Raw genomic sequence first — 21,499 nt, 5'->3', positions numbered from 1 at the left:
GGTGTATCTCGTGCAAATACTCATGTGCTGCCAGTGTGATTCCAACTAAAAGCTGGAAGTGCACAAATCTGTTTTTATCATGTTAGAAAGGAAGCGGATATATATTCAGATCCAGATAGACGTAAAATCTCACAGTTTAGCATACAGAAAATTCTGATGTGTTGTTATTGTTCTGTATTTTTTCTAACATTCCTTCTCGAATGCCCAAACTTGTGGAGCCCTGTTGGTACAAAATACAACAGACACCCGTGTATTAAAAGTTGGCCTTTTGCTGTCTTGTATTCCAGCTGTTATCTCTCGGAACCAAGAAGGACCTGGAGAGATGGGAAAGGCTGTGCTCATTCCTAAAGATGACCAGGAGAAAATGAAGGAGCTGTTTAAAATCAACCAGTTTAACCTTATGGCCAGTGACTTGATTGCTCTAAACAGAAGTTTACCAGATGTGAGACTAGACGGGTGAGTGCCCAAGGTACTGTACGACTCTTGGCACGGGGGCCACAAGCAAAGCCACACTGGGCTCCTCCTCATTTCAAAGCATCGGGGACAGCCTGGTTGATCCCTAGTGGGTGTTAGCAGCAGTGCTTGCCTGAAGAAGCTGCTTGGAAAGTCCAGGGTTTACCAGTTCTGCATTTGGCTTCTTATACACACATTCATAGGAAAAGAGTTACTGCATCACAAATGTTATGATCCTATGCGATTTATTTTGTGAATAGATGAAAATTCTTAGCTTACAGCAATCAATTTACATTGTGGCACATAACAAAATGCTGTTTTGCATTTTTTTTTCCCAAGGAAAACTTTTAAGATTTTAAAATAATATGAAATACCAATGTTTACTTTGTAAATTTTCATAATTATGCTATTGGCATTTGAAAAATGGCATTAAAAGTTGACAGTTTAACTCTGATAAGAGGACACTACCAATACTAGCAATTGGCGTACAGGAATTAATTTTCTTTTAGTTCTGTCCATAGGCATTTCTGGAGTAATCACAATTTTAAAGAACCTTTTCCAAAATGTGCCGTTTTTCAAATCTGAAGGTTTTAAAGTTTGATTATTTGTTTGTTTATTTATTGAAGTCTTTTAACGTACAGCCATCGTTTTTGGGTGATGCTTGAAGTTTCTGTGTTGACTTTGAGACTGTGCAGTACAAACTATGCAAACTATAGTTATGAATACAGACGCCTATTGTTGACTTGCCAACATGCATAAAATACCTCCTTTCTACAAGACGTACTAAAAGCAAAATACAGAAACCTAGATGCACTTAGGTGTCCCGTGTGTTTTCAGTTTGATGGGAATTAAAAGATGGGAGATCCTGTATAGAAGCTACTGGCTGAGCAGGTGAGAGAGCTCGTGAACAGCTCTGCTGTCTGAAGGCTCATGTGTTCACAGCTGGGTAGACCCCAGTTACGCTGCACTGTCTTCTCTAGTCTCTCAGCTCTGCCTTAAAACAATTCTCCCCATTCAAACCAGCTGGAGCCTGCACTGCTGGTAATGTAATGACTGATGTTCTGGATTCCTTAATACGTACTTGGGAATTGATTTATGCACATGAGCATTTGCAGGGTTTATGAAAACTCTAAGGCAAGCTATATATCACAAAAACCCCTCAATATTTCCCATTATTTTACAATATGGCATTTTAAGGATAATTTTGTATCCTATCATTCTAGTTGCTGCAGCTTGTAAGAAATGCAAATGTAGAGAAATATTAGCGTATCTGAATGTATACAAGTTGCCAGGTCTTCTGAAGTCTCCCATTATTTTTAATTTTTAAGCTGAATTGTCACTTAGCTGAAATCCTTCTTATTATGCTTTGTTTCAAATTAAATTCTTCAGGTTCCCATCAAATTTAAAATCAAGCAAGTACTTTTTTCCCCCTGGATTTTATTTGTAAGTGTATGCAAATAATAGAAGCGTTGCTTTAACAACAGACCTTATTCACAAGCAACACAGGCGATGCTTCTCCAGAGCGTGATCATTTGTAATTGGTTGATGCCAATTTTCCACAAAGCAATACCTAAGACTGTTGCCAGTAAAGATGTACTTCATGTAATGAGAGCATCAGGAAGGCTTTATTGCTTTTTGCTTGTTTGCTCTTCACTGCTTGCCCTGCAGAAGAGCGCTGAGTGCAGTCGTGATGAGCTGCTGGAGCTGGCTCCGGTGCTGAGGTGGTTCCAGCAGGCGCAGGGACCTCGTACGGTTCTGGGAAATGAGGGGGATGTGGTGCGCTGCTGGCCCGGCTTTTTCCTTACTCCCACCTGATTGTTTTCTTGTACCACGACGCTCTTGGCAGAGGGCCCACGTACATTTAAACCGCCCAAGTAATGGTCAGGTCAGCACGACGTGCTCCTCTCACTCGAGACCTGAAGCAAGAAACAGGACCGAGTGTTGCGCACGCTGGAACGAGGACAGCAGTGCTTCTCGGTCTGCTTCGAGGAGCTTTTTCCTTTTCCGGTCAGCAGTATTGAAAGGAAAGTGAATTCTGAATAAACAAGTAAAATGAATGCCCAGTCTAAGAGGGAGATGAGTTACTTAATACTGAGAAATCAAAGTGCTTTTCTTTGATGAAAAGAAGTTTCGTATTGTATCTGTGTTGAAAAGACAAATTATTGTGGGGTTTGGAAAAAATAATCATTTTCATACTTTCCTCTTCTGACAGATGCTTTCTGTACGTATTCTGTCTTTAAGGAGTATTAAATTGTTCTCAATGCTGCTTCATAATGCTTTACTATTAAGGAAGAGTATGATTTTATGGTTAAAGCATTTAGTGTCTGACAGAAATAACTATTTTTGTTGGTGGGGGATGGAGGCATCCATCTGATTAGCACTGGGTGTCTAACTTACCACACCTTTTACTCAGAAACGCAAGCTTTTCTTTCAGAGGCCAGGAAGTTCTCTCTGGCAAAATTAGATGAGTAATAATAGACGCAGCGACCCTCAGTCTGGGGCCGGATCCACGCCGAGGTGCTGGAGAAGGGGCTGGCTGCCTCCTTCTCAGTGATGGCACCGCCGAGCACGAAGCAGACAAGCGTAGGCTCAAAGCAGAAAATGATGTGTCTGAATTCCCACACCCCCTCTTCAACAAAAAACGTACACTCAGCTTGTACATAGGTCGTTTGATGACTGTGAGCTAATGTAGGATTTACACGGCACCCACAGTACTTGTGTTTGTAAAATGAGGGAGAAAAATGTTAGACTCCTTTAAAAATAATAATTAAAAAAGTCCTCTCTCTCTCTCTCTCATCTCATCATTCTCCCAAACAGGGATGTTTATGAATAGACCTGATGTGAAGTCAATGAGAGCTTGCTTAGACTTCAGCAGGAATGAGGTCCCTCATCGGGAGATCACAAAATCCTCCTGCTGTGTGCTGTAAAGAATGTGTATGCCTGAATTCCTCTCCATCCCTGCTTCTGTGGTGATATTTTAATTCCCTCTAATGAATGCAACTGTCACGCTAACTGGTTAACTTGCTTCCCATTATGCCTAGCGTAGTGCACCAACGAGTGCCATTCGATTGCCTGAGTTCTGTTGGTAATGGCCAACTTGAAGATTTTAATCAATGTCAGATCTAATTTGAACTAGCTATTGATTAAACCTTAAGAACAGTTTAATTCAGCATAGAAATGTGTAATTTTGCTTCTAAGTGTATTCTGCAGCAAGAGAGGAAATCTGTCTTTTATGAATGAATAGCTGCAAGTGCTATTCTACAAATTGCTAAATCATTATAATCGGACTTTCTTATCATGGAAATTTAGGGTAAGTTAGCTGTTGTGCTCTGTGTGTGTGCTTACGAGCGTACATTTTCTGATCAGAAACTCACATAAGAAAATACTTCTACTTCTCTGCTCTGGAAAACCTTTTTTACAAACAGCAGTCTGGGGCGTGCAGAATTTGTTTATGCCAATTATCGATAACCACAACATTTTAGATGCTGTATAGAATCAAAATAACTGAGCAGGGATGTAAGCTGTGATGAATACCTGCATCATTAATCTTTGCATTGTCTGAAAATCGTCTTAGATTATCTTTGAAAACTTCGAGTGGGCTGTGGTTAGTTCTGACTGGCCTTGTTGGCGTCATGTTATTGAAACCTCTGAATATTAAGAGACGTACCATAACCATGTTTCTTGACTTCTGATGAAGGCAAGAGAATCCATTATTCAATTTCAATAAAAATTCTTGATATTCTTAATAAGCAATATAGTTTTCTGAGCAGTGTGGTAAATGAATGTTTAGTATCTTTATTTTGGTTAAAGGAACTGCACTTAAAATTATCCATCAGCTTGGGTTTCCGGAACAAAAGCTGCAGGGAAGCTTGTCCAAGCCTGGGAACGGGGAAAGGCCTTGAAAATTGTCATGTGTCTGAGAAGTAAAATTTGGTCAGAAATGCTCAGTGCCTTTTAGACCAACCATAGCAAAACGAGACCAAAACACTGCACAGCCTGGGGGAAACAGGGTGTCTCAAACTTCATTGCTGAGAATCTCTTGTGTTGAGTTGCTTGATCATTCAGAACCTCTTTTTAAAAAACGATTAACGAAAACATGCTGGTTTCTTTCTGTAGTGATTTTCTGATGAGTTGTGTTTTTTGTTCTTGTTTTGTTTTTTGGTTCATCACACGTTGTGAGGACTGAAAATGCTCGGCTGTTGCTCTGATGCTTTTTACAATGCAAAAATCATGGTTATTTCTTGCTGGGTTATTTGGTTTGTCCCAACTCCCTGACAGCTCTGATGCAATTTACAAGCTGCTGGTGCTTCTTCCTGACATTTCACAATGGGAAAGGTGAGGAAGAACTTCAGAACTGATTTTCACAACTCTGGAGGGAAGATTCAGTAGCAAATGCCTCAGGTGAATATAGTTAACAAGGTCTTTTGTGACTGCGGTCTTAGTGAGATTATTTTTGGTATCTGGACCATTATATGTATGTATTGCTGTCACTGCATGTCCAGAGGCCTCCTAGAAAGTGCATGGTACGGAATTTCAGAAGCAAAAGGAATGCTGTCATTGCTGTTATGCTCACCCTCACCTTTTTCTCAGCCGTAATCCTGGCTTAAATGCAGTGCTATGGTTTTGTGCTGGCTCCTTCAAATCCAGAACCGTGACACACAGTCATGGGGTGGGAAAGAGAGGCCCTGAAAGAAGTGGTGTAGAAGTAGCAATCACTGCCTGTGAATATCTGTGGAAGTCCTTTGGTGCCTCTGACACTCTGTTCCTGGGCAAGAAGCTTTGATTAGATTTTTTGGTAAGGCCACTACTTGTTCTTCATCCAATTTAGCCCTGATAGGGGAGGGCAAATTGTTGTGTTTTGTGATGTTCACATCTAATCCGTTTGTCTTGCACCATCAAATATCATATTAGTGCTTTTCCCAGCTCTCAGTTGCGGTGGTTAAAGCACACGAGTTCCTTTATTGCCAGGTTTTGTCTGCCCACTGCTTCATATAATTAAAAGCTAATTTATGTTTTAAGATTTTACTGTGAGTATAAAGTTATGCATAGAGAAGCTATAAACCACCCATGAACAAGAAAGGTCAGGGAGAAATCATAATTAGTTTCAGCTAGAAATTATTTTTAAATGACAATTCAGACATTATTCCACTTTGCCTACGTGGGGCAGGGAGGGGGGTGTTTACCTGGGGAGACTGCCAGTAGGGAGGAAGGTACAAGCAGGTAATCTGTACAAGATCGAAGGCAATTCCCAATGCATAGATTAGCTAAAGGCTTCTTAGGATTAAAAAATGAATATTAGTTCTCCAGCAGTGAGAAAGATATGCTCACAAGGCAACAGATGGCTTCTAAACTGGTTTTCTGAGTGTTTCACCTGTGCTTTTGTATCACGAGAGGCACCGTTACAAACTGTTGCTGTTTCCCTTTTGCTGTCCTGTCCCCCATAAAGCTGGGGTTCGGTTCCATCTGGCTTTATGCTGTAACCGCGTACTGCAGCTTCCTATGGAGGGGGCTGGTGGGGCAGGGGCAGCAGGCCATCACCCCCATTGCCTTGCCTGCCCTAAGGGAGAGGAGCTCCTCTCGGTTAAGCTTCCACATAAACGTTTAAGGTGGCGCTTCCAAATTATGGCCTCTCTGAAAAGCATCCTTGTATATGTGGGGAAATTCCACCTACCCTCCGTTTTCTAACAGCATGGCGGCTGGTGTGTCTCAGGGCAACCCTAAGGAGCCACAGGAGCTCACAGGGTGTTCTGTTCGTTACTTGCATTGTAGCCAGGCCCGCTGGATGCCCGAGAGGGTGCAGCTGCACCTGCGAAGTGCTTGCAGCCCCTCCTGTGCTAGCCTGCCGTCTCCTTGGCTTCCCCCACTCATTAACTTGCAATTCCCCTACTGCCAAAGCGGTACCAAGCACCACGAGATTCTCATGCACAGGACTGCTACTGAAATTAAAAAGGGGTTGGTGGTGTTGGGTTGATTACCCTTGGAGACCCCTAGCCTCTGCCAAGCATGCCAGAGCTGCGGGAGCACGTCTTCAGGTGGGCTTGGGATCGCTCCTGCGAGCCCTGCTCAAAGCCAGCAGTTTGCTTTACTTCACGCCGCTACTGCCGAGCAAAAAGTGCCCTTCTTCCGATTACTTTATCAGAGTGACAGCTAGTTATTTGTGGTTTTGGCAAGGAGCGAGCGATGCAGAGATGAGGACGTGGTGCGTGTGCCAAGTGGAGCCTGCTGCATGTGAGAGAACAGCCACGGATGCAAAGGGGAGGTGTTGGATCCGGCACCGCCAGCAGAGCGCCCGCGCGGAAGGAGAGCAGAACACGTAAATGCTCAGTAGGGTGTATTTGTACGACAAGTTGAAATTGAAGTGGCTTGCTATTGTTGATCTGAAGTTGGATGAAGCTTTTTTACATCTGGAGGTGCACAAAAGTGGCAGAAATGCTGCTACAATGGGCTGCGTGTGGAGGCTGTGCAAGCTTTTTTGGCTGTTGGCCGAGTTCTTGATGCTTAGTGGTGGCATTTATTTGTAGACACTGATACACACGAATTTTTGAAGACGTCCTTTGTTCAAAAAACTTCCAAAGAGTGTGATTTCCAGAAATACAAACCTACTTCTCGTTGGCACGCTGCTTTATGCGGTCTGCAGTCTGCTTTGGAGTTGGGCAGTTAGTATGGGGACATATGGAATAAAAGAACTCCTTACTTAGCTGTAAAGTAGCTGAAAATAAATTTCAGTTCCTGGGAGTGCTACTGTCAGCTTAGGGGAGTGGCCTCACTGGAGAGGCCCCAGAAGTCATTCTACTTAAGTGTAAAGAATGATCTTATTTATGGAAAAATTGCTCTAAAGCAGGATCAAAAAGAAGAGCTATTTCCTTTATTGATGGTTTCAAGTGACTTTGGATATTAATAAACACTTTAACAGTTTGTATAAAACGAAGGATATTTAGTTCCTGTGGCAAGCACCGCAGCGTTATTTGGCAGGTATTGTTCTCAGTTTCCTTCTAGTCGTGAATTTGCAGACTGTCTTGGAAGCCAGCCCCAGTGGCCCCTTACATCGCTCCTTTCCCACGGCGTCTGCAGGACGGCTGGCACGCAGCCTGTCCCCAGAGGCTTGGAAGTGGGGACGGTGATTGGAGCTGCGAAGGTGGTTGATTGAAGATGTTGATTTACCTGGTTTGCTTGTCCTGTAAAACTCTGTTGCTGTTTCACGTTTTTTAGGGTTATCCGCATTACAAGGATTAGCACATTCCTAGATTTACCGCAAATACCGTAAATGACATAACAATGAGAGGTTAAACTGTTAGGTGCTACTCCTCACGCGGTATGCACTTTGGGAGGATATGTAGTATTTAAACACAAAAGATGCATATTTCTGCTAGATAATCTTGTATCAGTTCTGCTTTTCCTTCGGCGGCAGCCCCAGGGCAGCGCCCCCATGTACCCCCAGACCGGTCCTGTCCCTCTCCGGCAGCAGCATCCACCCTGGGAAGCGGCTGAAACCCAATTTGCTGCTTTAATAGCGCAGGGCTGCTCAAGCATGAAATTGCTTCCTTCGTGTAGAGCCGTCCCCTTTGCCTGGCAGGGCAGGGCTCGCAGACTGCCGGTTGCTGTGGTTGCTGCCGCTGGCCCAGCCGGTTGTCGTTCAGCTTTCGTATGTACCTGCTAGGGAAACGTGGGGATGAGTCTCGAGGCTCAACTGAGAAGTGAGAATAGCCTGCAAAATTATATTCCGCAGCAAGAAACCAGCCAATCATAGTTTCTTTACTAAAATAAGAGCCCTTAGTGGTTAAAACGCATGGTTATGCTTGTTTTTTTTTCTTTTTTTTTTCTTGAAGAGGTCAGGGAATGGGACAAGCAAATGCCATCTCAGCCATGCAGGGTGATAGATGCTTCTACAACCGGATCATCAGTTTACGTGTGTTTCTGCAGGCAGTTGAGCACTGAACGTGGACAGTGAAAGCATTGAGGATCCCTGGTTCAGCTTTTATCAGCATGTATGGAGGGGGCTTCGGCACCGCAGGTGTGCACATCGCAGCATTCTGGCTTCGCCGAAACAAAAACTGGCTGTAAGGGAAACTGACAGCTTTTTTCTGGGCTTCCAGTTCTGCAGCGCTTGACTCGGGCTGTGCTCCGGCGGGTCCCTGGCAGCGCAGGGTGCAGGAGCAGCGGTACGCCTGATGTGCTGCCTCGGCGAGCCACCCCTGGGGGGGACTTCTTGTCACCTGTGGTCGCTCCACGGTGTAAAGCAGAGGGTGCAGACCGCCAGGATTGTGGGTTATGTCCATAAAAGAGAAGTGTCGTGTGGGCTCAGCCCATGGAAAGGGCTGCTGTAGGATGAGAGAAGCAGCCAACTGCTGTGAATCCAGCACAGCGGTTTCGTGCCTTGCAAAGCACGGCATCGAGGCGTGCCTTATCGGAAACGCGGGGTGAAGAGCCAAGCGGCTGGCACCGAGGTGTGCCACTGCTCTCGTCTTCACGTGATGCCAGCAGAACTTCCCCCTCAGCTGGCAGCTCCAGATCCTGCTCTAGAGACTGCTGCAGAGCCTGAAGGTCAGGGTGCCACCCTCTCTGCCCGGCAGATCGCGACAGAAAAGCGGTCTGTGGAAATGTTTCCTGGCGTCTTATTTTCTATACTGCAGGTACGAGTAAGAGGTTTTGGGACCCAAAGTTAATACTTGCTCAAATATTTTGGGAAATACGTTAAAAAGTAGGGGAAGGTTAGCCTGGTGAATTTCAAAGAGGATTCAGCAATGATATAATAAAAAATGGCAATGGAAATGGAACAAAATTAATGATGAAAAGCCATCCCAGAAAGCCTTATCTGATCAATTGTAACTTCCATTACAGACTTGTCCTGAATTGAGCTGCAAGCCACATGTAATTGCTATCATTTTCAAATTTGTGGGGGTATTGATACTTCCATTTAAGGATAATGTAAAAATCCCTTCAGCTGACAGTTGAAAGACTTAGGAACGGCAGATCTTAGATTTTTTTCTTAAGTGGAAAAAGTAGAGAAAGAAAGAAGGGGCCTGTAGTAAAGTCCTCTGAAATAGCATCCTCTATGCAATGCTGTTTGCTTAGAATATAATTATAATAATATAATAATGCTGTGTTGTATTAACATGGTCTTCCTCAAACGTAAAAAGAACTTTGAGCATTTAGTAAATGAATTCTGAAGTAACTTTTAAAATATCGAAGCAGAGTTTGGGGTTGAAAACCCCCAGGGACTATTTGATGTTCAGGCTATACCCAAAGCCTGATGAACAGAGGTAGCTGAAGGTGTGATTGGAGGGTCTTCGCTCCTGCAAAGTGCAAACCTGTTTGTACTCTGCAATGACATACTGGAGAACAATTTTCATGAGATTTTCACATCTTTCATCTGCTGGATATCAAAATCGATTAGCTTTGGAGTATTTTGATACAATAACATTCAGTAAGGCAATGTAGATGCGGTTCCGGCACAGTTCTTCTTTCTTCCAAGTGAAATAAATTCCTTTTCAGTTAGTTTCTATTTACCTTTTATTTGCATAAATTTCAGTTTAAAATAGGAGCTGCTGCAATTTAAGTGAGTTTATTAAAGTAGAGTTTAAACCTGTGTGTATTGAAACATTGCAGCAGAATCTAATACATGATAATGCGATGTTTTTCCTGGCGGAGTGGTAGTTCTCTGCACGGCAATCAGAAATGGGCTCTTCTGCAGCTCCCGCCGAGTTAGCACTTACGTGGGGCATGGCAGGGGGGAGAAATGACAAATCGAGCTGAAAATAATTCTCCTATTCTGGCAGGGAATTCAAGCGCTCAGTCTTTTCTTCTGTTCATAATATTGTACCACGTATTTCATCAGAGCGGTTTGAATTTCCTTAACTAACAGATCTTATACACGCTGTATATGAGAAAGCTGTATTTAGGCCGCAGGATTCTCTAGTACAAAAGTTACCGCTTACTCAGAAATAAATTATTGCTTACTGTGAGTGCTTAACTTATACTCCAAAGTGCAATTTTTAGAAAACAAAACCAAAACCCCAAGCTGCGGTGACCTGAACACGGTGCAGTTACTGGCGCTGAAGGGAAGGTTTGCGACCTGGGAGCATTCCCGAAATGCAGCTCTTCACAGGCACGTGCGGCCGCTCTGAAGGCTGTGTCACACCAGCAGCTCAGCTTCACGTCAGGTTCGCGGTGTTTTTTTTTGCCAAAGGGAGATGTTTTTTTGGTTGTCCTTTTCCGGGGAGGGAAACCAGAAGTGGCTCTCTCTCTTATTGCTGGCCATGGAATAAGCTGTTGGTTTGTGGGAATATTTTTGAGCTGAAGTGTACCATTCCTTACATTTTTAAAGCCTGTTCAAGATGAAATTACTTTGAATTCAATTACCTATCAATATTTCTGTGGATACCAGCGCTACCCACCTGGAATAATGCAATATGCGTGTGCTCTTGAAAGCCAGATACAGCAGAGCACAAACAACTTTCGTTATGTGCTATAAACATAGAATAAAGCGTCATAAAGTGCCTGGCGTATAATCAATACCCATTAATATGGTTTGACGTCTTGTGAGGCGATGATGGCAGCTGGTTTTGGTTCTAGAGGGAGGTAAAGGAACAAGGCTGGCCGCCAGCTTTGCGGAGCAATGGTGCATGCCTCTCAGCAGCACTGAGACCTTGCACGCTGGCTTGATTTCATCAAATCACAGAAGGGTTTGGGTCGGAAAGACCTTACAGCCCATCTAATTCCAACCCCGTGCCATGGGCAGGGACACCTCCTGGCTGCCCAAATCCCATCCAGCCTGGCCTTGAACACTTCCAGGGAAGGGGCATCCGCAACTCTGGACAGCCTGTGAAATCCTGAGAGCGACAACAGCCGTGTGAGCCGGAGAGGCCAGCGCCGGTGATCCGCCCGGCTCAGGTCGCCCAACGTCCGCTGCCCCAAAGGCAGCACCGAGCGGTGCTGCTCCCCCTGCACTGCCTGCCTCCCAACGGTGACTGGCAGCAGCACGATAAAAGAGCTGTGTTTAAGTCACCTATAAATACATATCTGAGTTTCCCTGAGCTCAGTTGGGAAGTGGTAAGTGCTTTCCCCAGAATTGGCATGTGAGATACTTCTTTCCAAATAAGAACACATTTAAATACTTGGAGTTTGTTCTAGTATGTGTTAAAAATTAATGATGTTTCTTTCTGTTTTCTTCTTTGTCCTTTATTTAAATATTAATTCAATATTGATTCATCCTAGAAGGAAAACCACTTTGGGAACGTGATAACCTATTTAAAGGTGAATTCTTTCGTTTTGTGTAAAGTAATTTTTGATCGTTCTTGGAAAAATGACATACCTGGACATGACACTAAGACAATAGTAATAATAATACTGCAGAGTGTTAAGTTTACTGGAAGGTAACCATTCCATACAGAGATGAGTTTATTGATTTAATTTGCCATATAACTTCTGATGCTTTGGCAGTTAAATAAACTCCAGTGTTGTCATTTTTAACAGGCAGTGCTGCAGATGATCTTGCTGCATAATGGGAAATTCATCACTTCTGGTTATGCCATCCTTTGTTATGGGTCTTAAGGTGCATTACTGTGAAATTAGGAGTGAGTTTTTCTCGTGTCCTGATACTGCTCTGGGTTTTTGAGCTATGACCTTGTGTTGTATGTGACAGTGTAGGTACGAGGAGTGATGGCTGCCCTGGATGAAACGACGGCTCGTGGTTGCATTAGCTGCAGGGAGACATCCGTGCTTGGGAAATGGGCTGCACTGAGGTGGTGGCTGTGGGGAGCTGCAAGAGGAAGAGGTGCGTGTGGCAGCGCTGTCCGAGGGGTGTCAGGAGACCTCTGCCTTGTCCGCTTGCCTTGCTGAACCTCTGTGAGCACGTGGCAGGCAGGTCACAGCTGAGGGTTAAAGGGGTCATAGGCACGGTTCAAGTCCTCTTCAGATCTGCCTATGTGTGTATGTTTATGTATGCATAGGTGTCCGTACGTGGTCATATAAATAAACATGTGTTGGATACCTGAATGAATACGTTGCCACAGTTGCGCATGTAGTATTAATCAGAACATAAATCTGAATTTAAAATGGACGGAGGATGCACTGTGTGGCAAGCCGAGGGTTTACTAGTTCAGCGCTGGGAAGTGGTGCACTCATCCCTCTTCTCTTCCTATTACCTCAGCCTGCGGCATGCACTGCTGCTGGATGCTCGGTCTGTCTGCGCCTGCAATCCGGGATCCCCATGCTGTATCGGGCTGATAACCCCTCCATGTCGCTGATTCCCGGGCTGCCTCGTGTTTCTGTTTTTCCAAGCCTGTCCCTGAGCCGTGTGAGGCAGCTGCCCTGCCCCGCCGCAGATGGGGACGGAGCCGCGAGGGCGCATCCTGCTGCCGTGCTCCCGGAGAGGCCGTGTGCGCTGGTGCTGGTGGCGTTGCGGTGGCCGCGGTCCTGCAGCAGGCTGGTCGGCAGGGCCGGGCTGGCTCGGCACAGCACGCCAAGTCTGCTTCAGTAAGAGGGATCGTGCCAGTGTTCAGCATGACAAGCCTTTCCTTTGCATTTTCATGTTTTGCATTTTCACTGGTGCAAAGCACCAGAAGGTAATGACTAAATAATCATGAAAATCCCAAGAACCGTGTAAACTACATATATTTAACATAGTTCTTTGTTCCCCAATGCATCACATCAAAAATACTACATAATAAGTGGTATATAATAGTTATATTCTCATTTTTTTCCTCCAAGTATTTTGCTTTTCTGCATGACTTTCTGTCTTGAGTTGCTTCCTGAGAGCCTCAGTACAATTCTGCAAGAGAGAAAATCGCAGCGCAGCCCTTCATGTGCACGTAATTTGCCAACGGGAAAGATGGTAAATAGAGTCTCACTCTGTTTCCGTGTTATTGATCTTGAAAAATGTGTTTTTCTCGCGTTTAAACAGCTGTATTTACTTCATGTGTATTCATAAAGTAACATCTGATGACTGCATGAGAAAAAACAATGTTTCTGGGAAAGTGTTTCCAGTGTTGGTGTATGTTGAACAATCAGCATGCATTGTAAATAACGGAGGGGTGGCAAAGCAGGAGTCCTTGTGTTTGATAGCTGTGTGAGGAGCAGATGACTTATTTATCACTTCTTCAGTGCGCGGTGTATTTTTGAAGTAGAAAAAATGCAGTGTGAGTCACTGTAATTATTTCGGTAACGGGAAGTGAAAGGTTTTTATCTTCCCTGCGCTTACAGACACCTTCATGGGAGCGGGGTGTTCAGCGGGTGTCTGCTCGCTGGAACACCGGTAGAGGTGTGCTGCAGGGGTGGGACGGGGCCTGGTGGTGGCCAAAGCGTCCTGGGGAAGGGCACGGCACACGGCAGAGCCCAAGCCTGGCACGCCGCCCTTCTCATGGGATGTGCCGCACCAAAATATCCAAGCTGATAGCGGCGTAGGTGCTCTGGGATGTAGTGAGGCTGCTGGGTGCAGGTTGGTGGTGGTGGGGCGGTTGTGCTGGCTGTCCTTTGTGCAGCTTGTGAGTGGCAGTGAAGAGCAGGAATAGGGATTATACACGTGCTGCATGGTTGTCATATCACTGGCATTCATGTGTTAATCTTTGAGGTGGATCCAGCGCTCATGAAAATTGCCTTGAGTGAGTTAGTGGAAACTAACTGATGTCCTGCTTCCACTGGAGAGCAAAGGCAGATTGTTAGAAGTGTAAGCTTCTTGTTCAGACCCGTCTCGGCCTCGTGCCAGTCGGTATTTCAGCTTCCACCTGCCTCTTCTGCCTGCCACCTTACTTCCCCTCCACGTGTCCTTCAGTGCCGAGCTGACAGGCCAGGCTCGCCGTGAGCGGTGCCGGTGCTGAGGTAGGTGAGCGGGGCCTGCAGCGCGGCGCCTCCTCAGCGGGAGGTGACGGGCAGCTCTCTGGGGTTCAGTACATAACCCGCAGCTCAACACGCTAACGGGGTTTGTGTTTCATTCAGGCAGTAAATGCTCACTGTGGGACTGGTGGTTGTGGACTGAGGTCCTCCCAGTGACCGGCACAGGAGGTGGCCGTGTTAACGTGCACGCGTCAGTTAACAAGCACTGTGGATTTGTAGCTGTGCAGTTTACGGCTCCAGAGCAGCTGCTTTTTTCAAGTTTGGTCCTTAAGGCACTGTCCTGCTGTGGTAAAAACCTTCTTTCTGAGGAAAGGAGGAAGCAACGTTCTGTAAGAAATAAAACGTGGAAAATGCCTTGAACTTCTGCCCTGCAATGCTCAGGTCTTTAAGGTGAGTGTAACGTATTGCTACGCCGTGGTACTTTGTGTTTTTCTTGGAGCCAAAGTGGCTGGAATCATCAGATTGCCTAAATAACTTAGGCTGTCAAAATTTGTGGTGCTCAAAGGTTTGGAGAGAGCCCAGAAATGTGTACAAAACCCTTTCTGGTAGCTAAAGCACAAACATCCCCAAATTTACCTTTGCTCGCAGCGTTACTGCCTGGGCGGTGCCTCGCCCCTGGCCTCTGCTTTACCCCAGCAGCCCTCCAGAAGCTCCCAGAAAGCAGGAGGAAGTTAAACTAGCTGCAGAGCTGCTCCTCCCGCAGTGCCTCTGTTGTCACGAGTCCTGGGCTTGCTGCGTGTTGTGGGTGGAGGTCAGCGCGGGGCCCACCGTGCCGTCCAGGCTGGGCTAAAGGTTCCTCTGGGCAGGTTAAGTGCTGCAATAACATCTAATGAAATATGGATTTTATGCTATAATGCAGACAAAGTACCGGCATTTACATTTTCTACTGAAACCAAATGACCCAAATTAAACTAAGTGTATGGGTTTAATTTAGTCTCTGATGAGCAGACCAGATATCAACAAATCCCAGTTCATCACTTGATGTAGCTGAGAAACTATACATAGCATGCCGCCAGAATGAACTCGTCTGGAAATGGAATAATCCTCCTCCAGGGAGGATAATCCCACCGTGTAATTGTCTGAGCGACTAAGGAGGGGCGTGCAGAGAGCCCTCTGTAGTGACAGGAGGAGAGGGATTCCTGCCTTCACGGAGCATTACCTCACGTGGTCACTGTGGAAGCTCTGAAGAAGGACGTGCAGTAAGGATGCTGCTCCCAGGCATTCATGGCAAGATTTGTTATCATTTAGATGGGTCTGCTGCAAAACGCAGGACACGCGACCTCTTGAGAAATGTCCTAAACTCACCTAGCCCTTAGCTTCTCTGGGTACCCTCACGTACCTTGGAGAATAACGAGAACAATAGCTAAAATTCTGGAGATCTTGGCAAACACTAACTGATGACAAGCATTCTGTTCCTTAATATTCCGCTTGTACGACCAAATTAGCGTTAAGCTGCAAACAAGGAAATATCTGTTCCTTCTATTCTTGTCATTTCACTGCTGGTGCATATCTCTGAACATTTTTAAACATAATCTTATGTAACGTCTCTCTTCCAATTTCCAGAATTGTATCTGTTTTAAATGTAATTAAAATGATTGTTGTGAAATATGGGCCTAGCAGAATTATGCCAGCTTTGTATAGACCCTTTCAGTGTGCCTTGGAAATAAATAAATTCGAAACGTCTGGGTTTGGACACATTGTTCTGCTAAGCTTGCACTCTTAGGCACCTCTGTGGACGTGGAGGTTAATGAGTTACAAACTTTTTAAAAATGAACTTTGAATCTAAATCATAGCTGATGTCTAGACACATAATTAACTGGATGGCTGAAGTTGCAAAGGTGAGATGAGTACAAGCAAACTTCAGCGGTCCTCATCAAAGGATGTCAAGACTGTTACGTACGTGTGTGCACATATGTATGTGCTTATATATATATGGATAGCTACTGTTAGCACAGTATTTTTTGCATTTTTTTTTTTAGATGACAATGAGGCAGAAGAAAAGCTTAAAGAGAGTTTTGTTATGGTAGATGATGTTTATGAAAGAAACTGCATGGACAAGCTGACTTCTCTTTAGGGACCTTAGCCATTTGTCTCATGGCTTCTTCATACAGAAGTTTGATGTACTAAGGAGGCTTCTCCTAAAGAAGTACTGCATTTGCTGGACTGGTTGATTTTTCAGATAACATAGATAACTATAAGTGATATATTGTGTTTATGTCACAGAGAATGCAGAGTATGTAAATGCTAGTAAATAATTCACTAATTTAGAATTCTTTGGTAAAGCTTTGAATATGCTGTATTATAAAGAATATGCACTAAAATCCACATATAGTTTATTCTTACATTATGTACAGGTTAATTCACTAGTGTGTGTATGCCTCTGCTGAAAAAAGGAAATACATGCTTATCTGTCTGTGCTGGAAGTGCTTTCCTGCATTAGGAGCACGGAAATAATATAATGGTCAGAGCTAGAAGATCCTAAAATAATGAAATATCAAAAAAAAAAAAAAAAAAAGTGGAAACTCTTTTAAGTCACCGTGGTTAACAGTCCATACCGAGTGTGTTTAAATAGATTTGACCTGTGTTGACAGATGGTTGTAGGTATGCTTGTATTTTTGAAATGTGTCAGATCTGTAGAGAATACACAGATTTCTGGATTGACTTTTGTAGGAAGCAAATAGCTGTAATGTGCGTTTGTAAAATCAGCTGTGTTTGGTGCCTGTTGTTCACTTTGCCTTGATTTCTGCAGTTTCAGAAAATAGGTGAGATATTCGCTGCTTGTTCTTGCACTGAATGGGCATCCAGAGTGTTCTGGAAAATAGTAATCTTCTTCTTCTTTAAGAGAAGCCACTGAAAATGGGAAGGTCTCGGAGGCATGTGCATCTGAGATCACAGGATTTGGGATTTGTCACAAGAAAAGACTTATTTAGCCTAACTGTTAACTGCTTGATATGTTGTATGTTAATTGCACCTTGTCTTGTGTGCAGCCAATTTTTTGCATTTGAGGTGCCAGAAGCGCTCAGGCTGTGGCTCCAGATGCCGATTTCTGGGCACAGAAACACATGGGAGCGAGGAGCCCTGTGTCTCCGTGGGCAGTGAGTGCAGTGGTACCCCACCTTTGGGGGTTTCTGCCATGCATTCTTAGCAAGAAAACAGAATTTACAAGTTCCTCTGCCTCTTGGTCTTCTCCCTTGGGAGCATGAAGAGATCGATAGCTGGTTTGCAATATATCCTGTTCAACAGGCTTAAAGCCCCTTTTCCTGGAGACTCTCCTGTTGGTAGAGTTCCTTAGGATTTACTTAAAGATTAACTTCCCCCTTTCTATCTGTTTTTTCTGTATGTGTTGGCAGGTGCAAGACAAAAGTCTACCCTGATGAGCTCCCGAACACAAGCGTAGTCATCGTGTTCCACAACGAAGCCTGGAGCACTTTGCTTCGGACCGTGTACAGCGTTATAAATCGCTCGCCTCATCACCTGCTTGCTGAAATCATCCTGGTCGATGATGCCAGCGAGAGAGGTGGGTGTTTGCACCGAGGATTTGCACTTCACGTGTCCTTGTAGCGCCGTTTGAGGATGCTGCACCATTGCATCAATAGGCAAGAGCTAAAATACAATTTCAAGTAGTAACAGAGACGAAGGTTGGTTATCAGGCTGTAAGGCTATGTGTGGTGCTCCTATCCAGAATTTCATTAGTGCTGTTTTGCACTATGGTTTCTCATTTCACGTTGCTGCGAACAGCAGGATCCTTCTCCATCTCTCTCTCTTTTTGTCTCTCTCTCGCTGTCTCTCGGGAGCCCTGCGCTGTGTTTCAGGTTTTACTGAATGTCCAGACTGAGCCAATTTCCTTCTACTGCTCTATTGATAAACTGGTATTTGTGGCTCAATTCTTTTGGTGTTGGCCCTTTTAATTTAATGTAACGTTATTTTTAAATCAGTGTTTAGAAATAAAACTGTGAAATGTGAAACCGATTTTATCTGGAAATGGAATGGTATTCTGTAAATGGAGTGGATGGAACCATAAACATCTTCACCTTGTGCAAGACCAAGTAATTTTTCTAAAGCAGCAAATTCAGGAGTTCTAGGGGGTTCAAATGGTGAAATTCTTCAAAAATAGCCGTGTTTGTTTTTAGCCATAGCAAAAGTGTAATCATTTTATACTCAGTATTGATTGTTGACTTATTTCTAGGAAACTGATTGTGACTTACTTAAAAATCTTTTTTTCTGTGAAGTTCCATGAGGTGCTGGGGTAATTATGTGTGTCTGCGCAGACTGTTTTCCATGGCTGAGTTGAACCAAGTTGCAGTGTGAACCTCTATAGCTCTGCTCTTGGTCTTCAGAAAAACTATAAATGTGTCCAAATGCATTTCCCGTGTTATGCCATTGTTCATGCATGGCAGCCCTTGGACGGCTGAGCACAACACAGACACTGCAGGTAGGTTTGGAGTCCTCAGTAGTTGCTGAAGCCAGCTAAATAGTGTTTTTTGTCTTTTATTTTTTCAACCATCTTTGGCAGAATTTTTGAAGGCCTCATTAGAGAATTATGTGAAAAAGCTGGAAGTCTCCATAAAAATCATTCGGATGGAGCAGAGGTCAGGACTGATCCGCGCGCGGCTGCGGGGGGCGGCGGCCTCCACAGGGCAGGTGATAACCTTCCTGGACGCGCACTGCGAGTGCACCCTGGGCTGGCTCGAGCCGCTGCTGGCCAGGATAAAGGAGGACAGGTGAGGTGGCTCTCGCGTGGTCGGGTGCAGGGAACGTGCCTCCAGCCTCAGCTGGGGCTCCAGGCCATTCCTTGATCGCTATGCAGCTAAAAAAAATAAAATAATTATAATAAAAACAAAGTAAAAATGAAAAAAATGCAGTGATCTGAAAAAGAAGATTTTAAAAGATTTAAGAGGAAGATATAGTATTCTATACTATTTATATCTAAATCTAATTCTAAATATATAAGCTTTTGATTCTTAGAGCAGATTTCTGTTGCTGACAGTAAGGGTAGCAATGCCAGCAGTGACAGTGACTCAGACCATTTACTTTCTGAGCTCCAAGTGCCCTGGCCCATCTTTCTCCCTTTTCACCAGGTGCTACTTCTTGTCCCTGTGACCTCCCATACTCTGAAATTTGCATGCTTTTTCTTTTTCCTGCACGTGCATGCCTGCAGACGCAGGAGATGGGCTTTGTTCTCATCTACCAAAGGCGTATTGCGTCTGCTCCATGAAGCATGGGCGCATCGGTATGGTAAAAGCAGCCCTGCTCGAGTCCTGCAGCCCCAAGCAGAAATAGTCTTGTGTTTGTCTCACCACTGCCAGTGTTAGAAAAGAGGAGAGGTATGCAGGGGGAACTGTCACACGTAAGAAGTGAGGAGGAGACTTTGCCAGCACCGAATGGTTCGTGCTGCAGGGGTGAAGTGTGCTGCAGTCACCCCTGCCATGCGGAGAGGATTTGGCTGACAAGCAGGAGGCCCCGGGCAGGGTTAGGAGCGGGCAGCTTTCACCTCTTGGGAGCGCAGCAGGAATCAACATCTCCAAACAGCTGCTGACCACAGAAATAGTGATGTTTGCACAACCTCATTTGTGGAAGAGAAGCTGGAACCGTGGTAAATTGGCTTTTGTGCACAGGAGCCTCAAAATAAAACCATGGGATATTCAGAAAAAAGAGTTTGTTTTTAAAGAAGCCTTTTTTTTTTTTCTCCTTACAGGAAAACTGTTGTCTGCCCAATCATCGATGTGATCAGCGATGACACATTTGAATACATGGCTGGGTCAGACATGACTTACGGAGGGTTTAACTGGAAACTCAACTTCCGCTGGTATCCAGTTCCCCAGAGAGAGATGGACAGGAGGAAAGGAGACAGGACCTTGCCTGTGAGGTAAGGAGAGTGAACCGAGCATACTATGGTGTTTGACTCTACTCTAGATTGTTCATGCAGATAATAACACTTAATACTTAAGATTTTGCTGCAGTATCAGAGAATACATGTCAGATAGTTGCAGCACACCGTTCTGGGCAGAAAACACCAAAATCTGACTTATTCTTAATGCTGTAAGGTGGTTATCAGAGCTGAGAAAACTCATTATATTTTCTTTTGAACATTTAGTAATTCAAACTAATACCTGCTATATAAGTATTGAAGTTCCCCATGTGTTTGTTTTCTGCCAATAGCCTTGTTGAACTTATGTTTACAGTTATTACTGTTTTCATAATTTAAAGATCTAAGAATATGTCCAGAATTCCTCTGATCCTTCCTAACCTCCTCCATTTAATTGCTCAAACCAAGGTCAGTAGCAAAACCTCGAGAAAAATTTTAAGTGAAGTTGAAACCAAACAAATTCAATAAATTACTTGCCATGGGTTATTTGCTCAGCTCTAATAGCTTCTGTGGTCTTCATGAAAACTAAAAGAAAAATTAAAAAAAAAAAAAAAAAAGCTCTTAAAAGTGGATGTAATGGTTTCAAACCTGTCTAAGAGACATGATGAAGTGGAAAGAATTTCAGTCCTGCATACCCCCAGCTGTGGGCAACAGGCAGATAAAGAGAGAGCCAACTCAGGGGACAGCAGTTCACAGCAAAGCTTTACAAAAAAAAATTCCAGGTAAGGCAGTGGGTGGGCGAAGAAAAGCTTTTCAGAACTACTTATGCTGCAGATGGCCAAAATCTGTCATTTTATGTCCTTCAAAGGCTGGAGTCAGGGAAGCGCTGCATTTTTTAGATTTCTTTCTCATGAAGCCACCTGAGGAACCATCTTTTTTTCCTCTTCTTTACCGAGTTAAAGAGGAAAGCCGTGCCTCACCGCTGAAGCTGGTACTCAGAGGAGGCAGTAGATGCTCGTGCACAGGCGGAAGGGAGGAAGCCGCAGGAGGCTTTGGGGTTGTGTCTGCTCCCGGTGTGGGCTGCTCTGGGCAGCTCCCTGGGTACCTCAGCCCTTCCCTGGCTCCCACATCGCCCGTCCCTTCCTCCTGGGTACCGGTGGGTCAGCCCAGGACCCGGGTCAGCCCTGTGCCGAGGGAAGGTCTCAGCAGGGCATCTGCCACTGGGTTGTGGTCTGGGTTTCTCACCCTCTCTGGGCCAGTTGTGCCCGGTTTCCCAAATGCGTGCTTGTCAGTGCCTTCTTTAAGTGTAAAACCCTTGGGAAACGCGCGGTGGGCAGGGAGCAGAGCTGTGCTCGAATCTGTGGAGTGCCCTTAAACGCAAGCAGCGCCCCAGGGAGCAGAAGTGGACCC

General features: G+C 44.7%; 1 protein-coding gene across 10 annotated transcripts in view; it reads left to right on the top strand.

Annotated features, from left to right (window-relative positions):
* The window catches only part of GALNT13 (polypeptide N-acetylgalactosaminyltransferase 13), a 126,211-nt gene that overhangs the window by 43,748 nt on the left and 60,964 nt on the right, over nucleotides 1–21,499 (top strand). For 9 of the 10 annotated variants that reach the window (XM_083840535.1, XM_083840536.1, XM_083840530.1 and 6 more), the window contains 4 exons: nucleotides 288–456; nucleotides 17,634–17,800; nucleotides 18,797–19,004; nucleotides 19,979–20,149. In XM_083840535.1, coding sequence (XP_083696661.1) covers nucleotides 288–456; nucleotides 17,634–17,800; nucleotides 18,797–19,004; nucleotides 19,979–20,149 — 715 coding nt within the window. Of the gene's footprint in view, nucleotides 1–287; nucleotides 470–17,633; nucleotides 17,801–18,796; nucleotides 19,005–19,978; nucleotides 20,150–21,499 lie in introns of those variants that run through there. The other variant, XM_083840528.1, reaches the window with a different exon arrangement.

The sequence above is a fragment of the Anser anser genome (assembly GCF_964211835.1).
Source record: "Anser anser genome assembly, chromosome: 6".
NCBI classification, from domain to species: Eukaryota; Metazoa; Chordata; class Aves; order Anseriformes; family Anatidae; genus Anser; species Anser anser.
The sequence above is the reverse complement of the archived record's forward strand: the minus strand, read 5'-3'. Positions and strand labels throughout refer to the sequence as shown.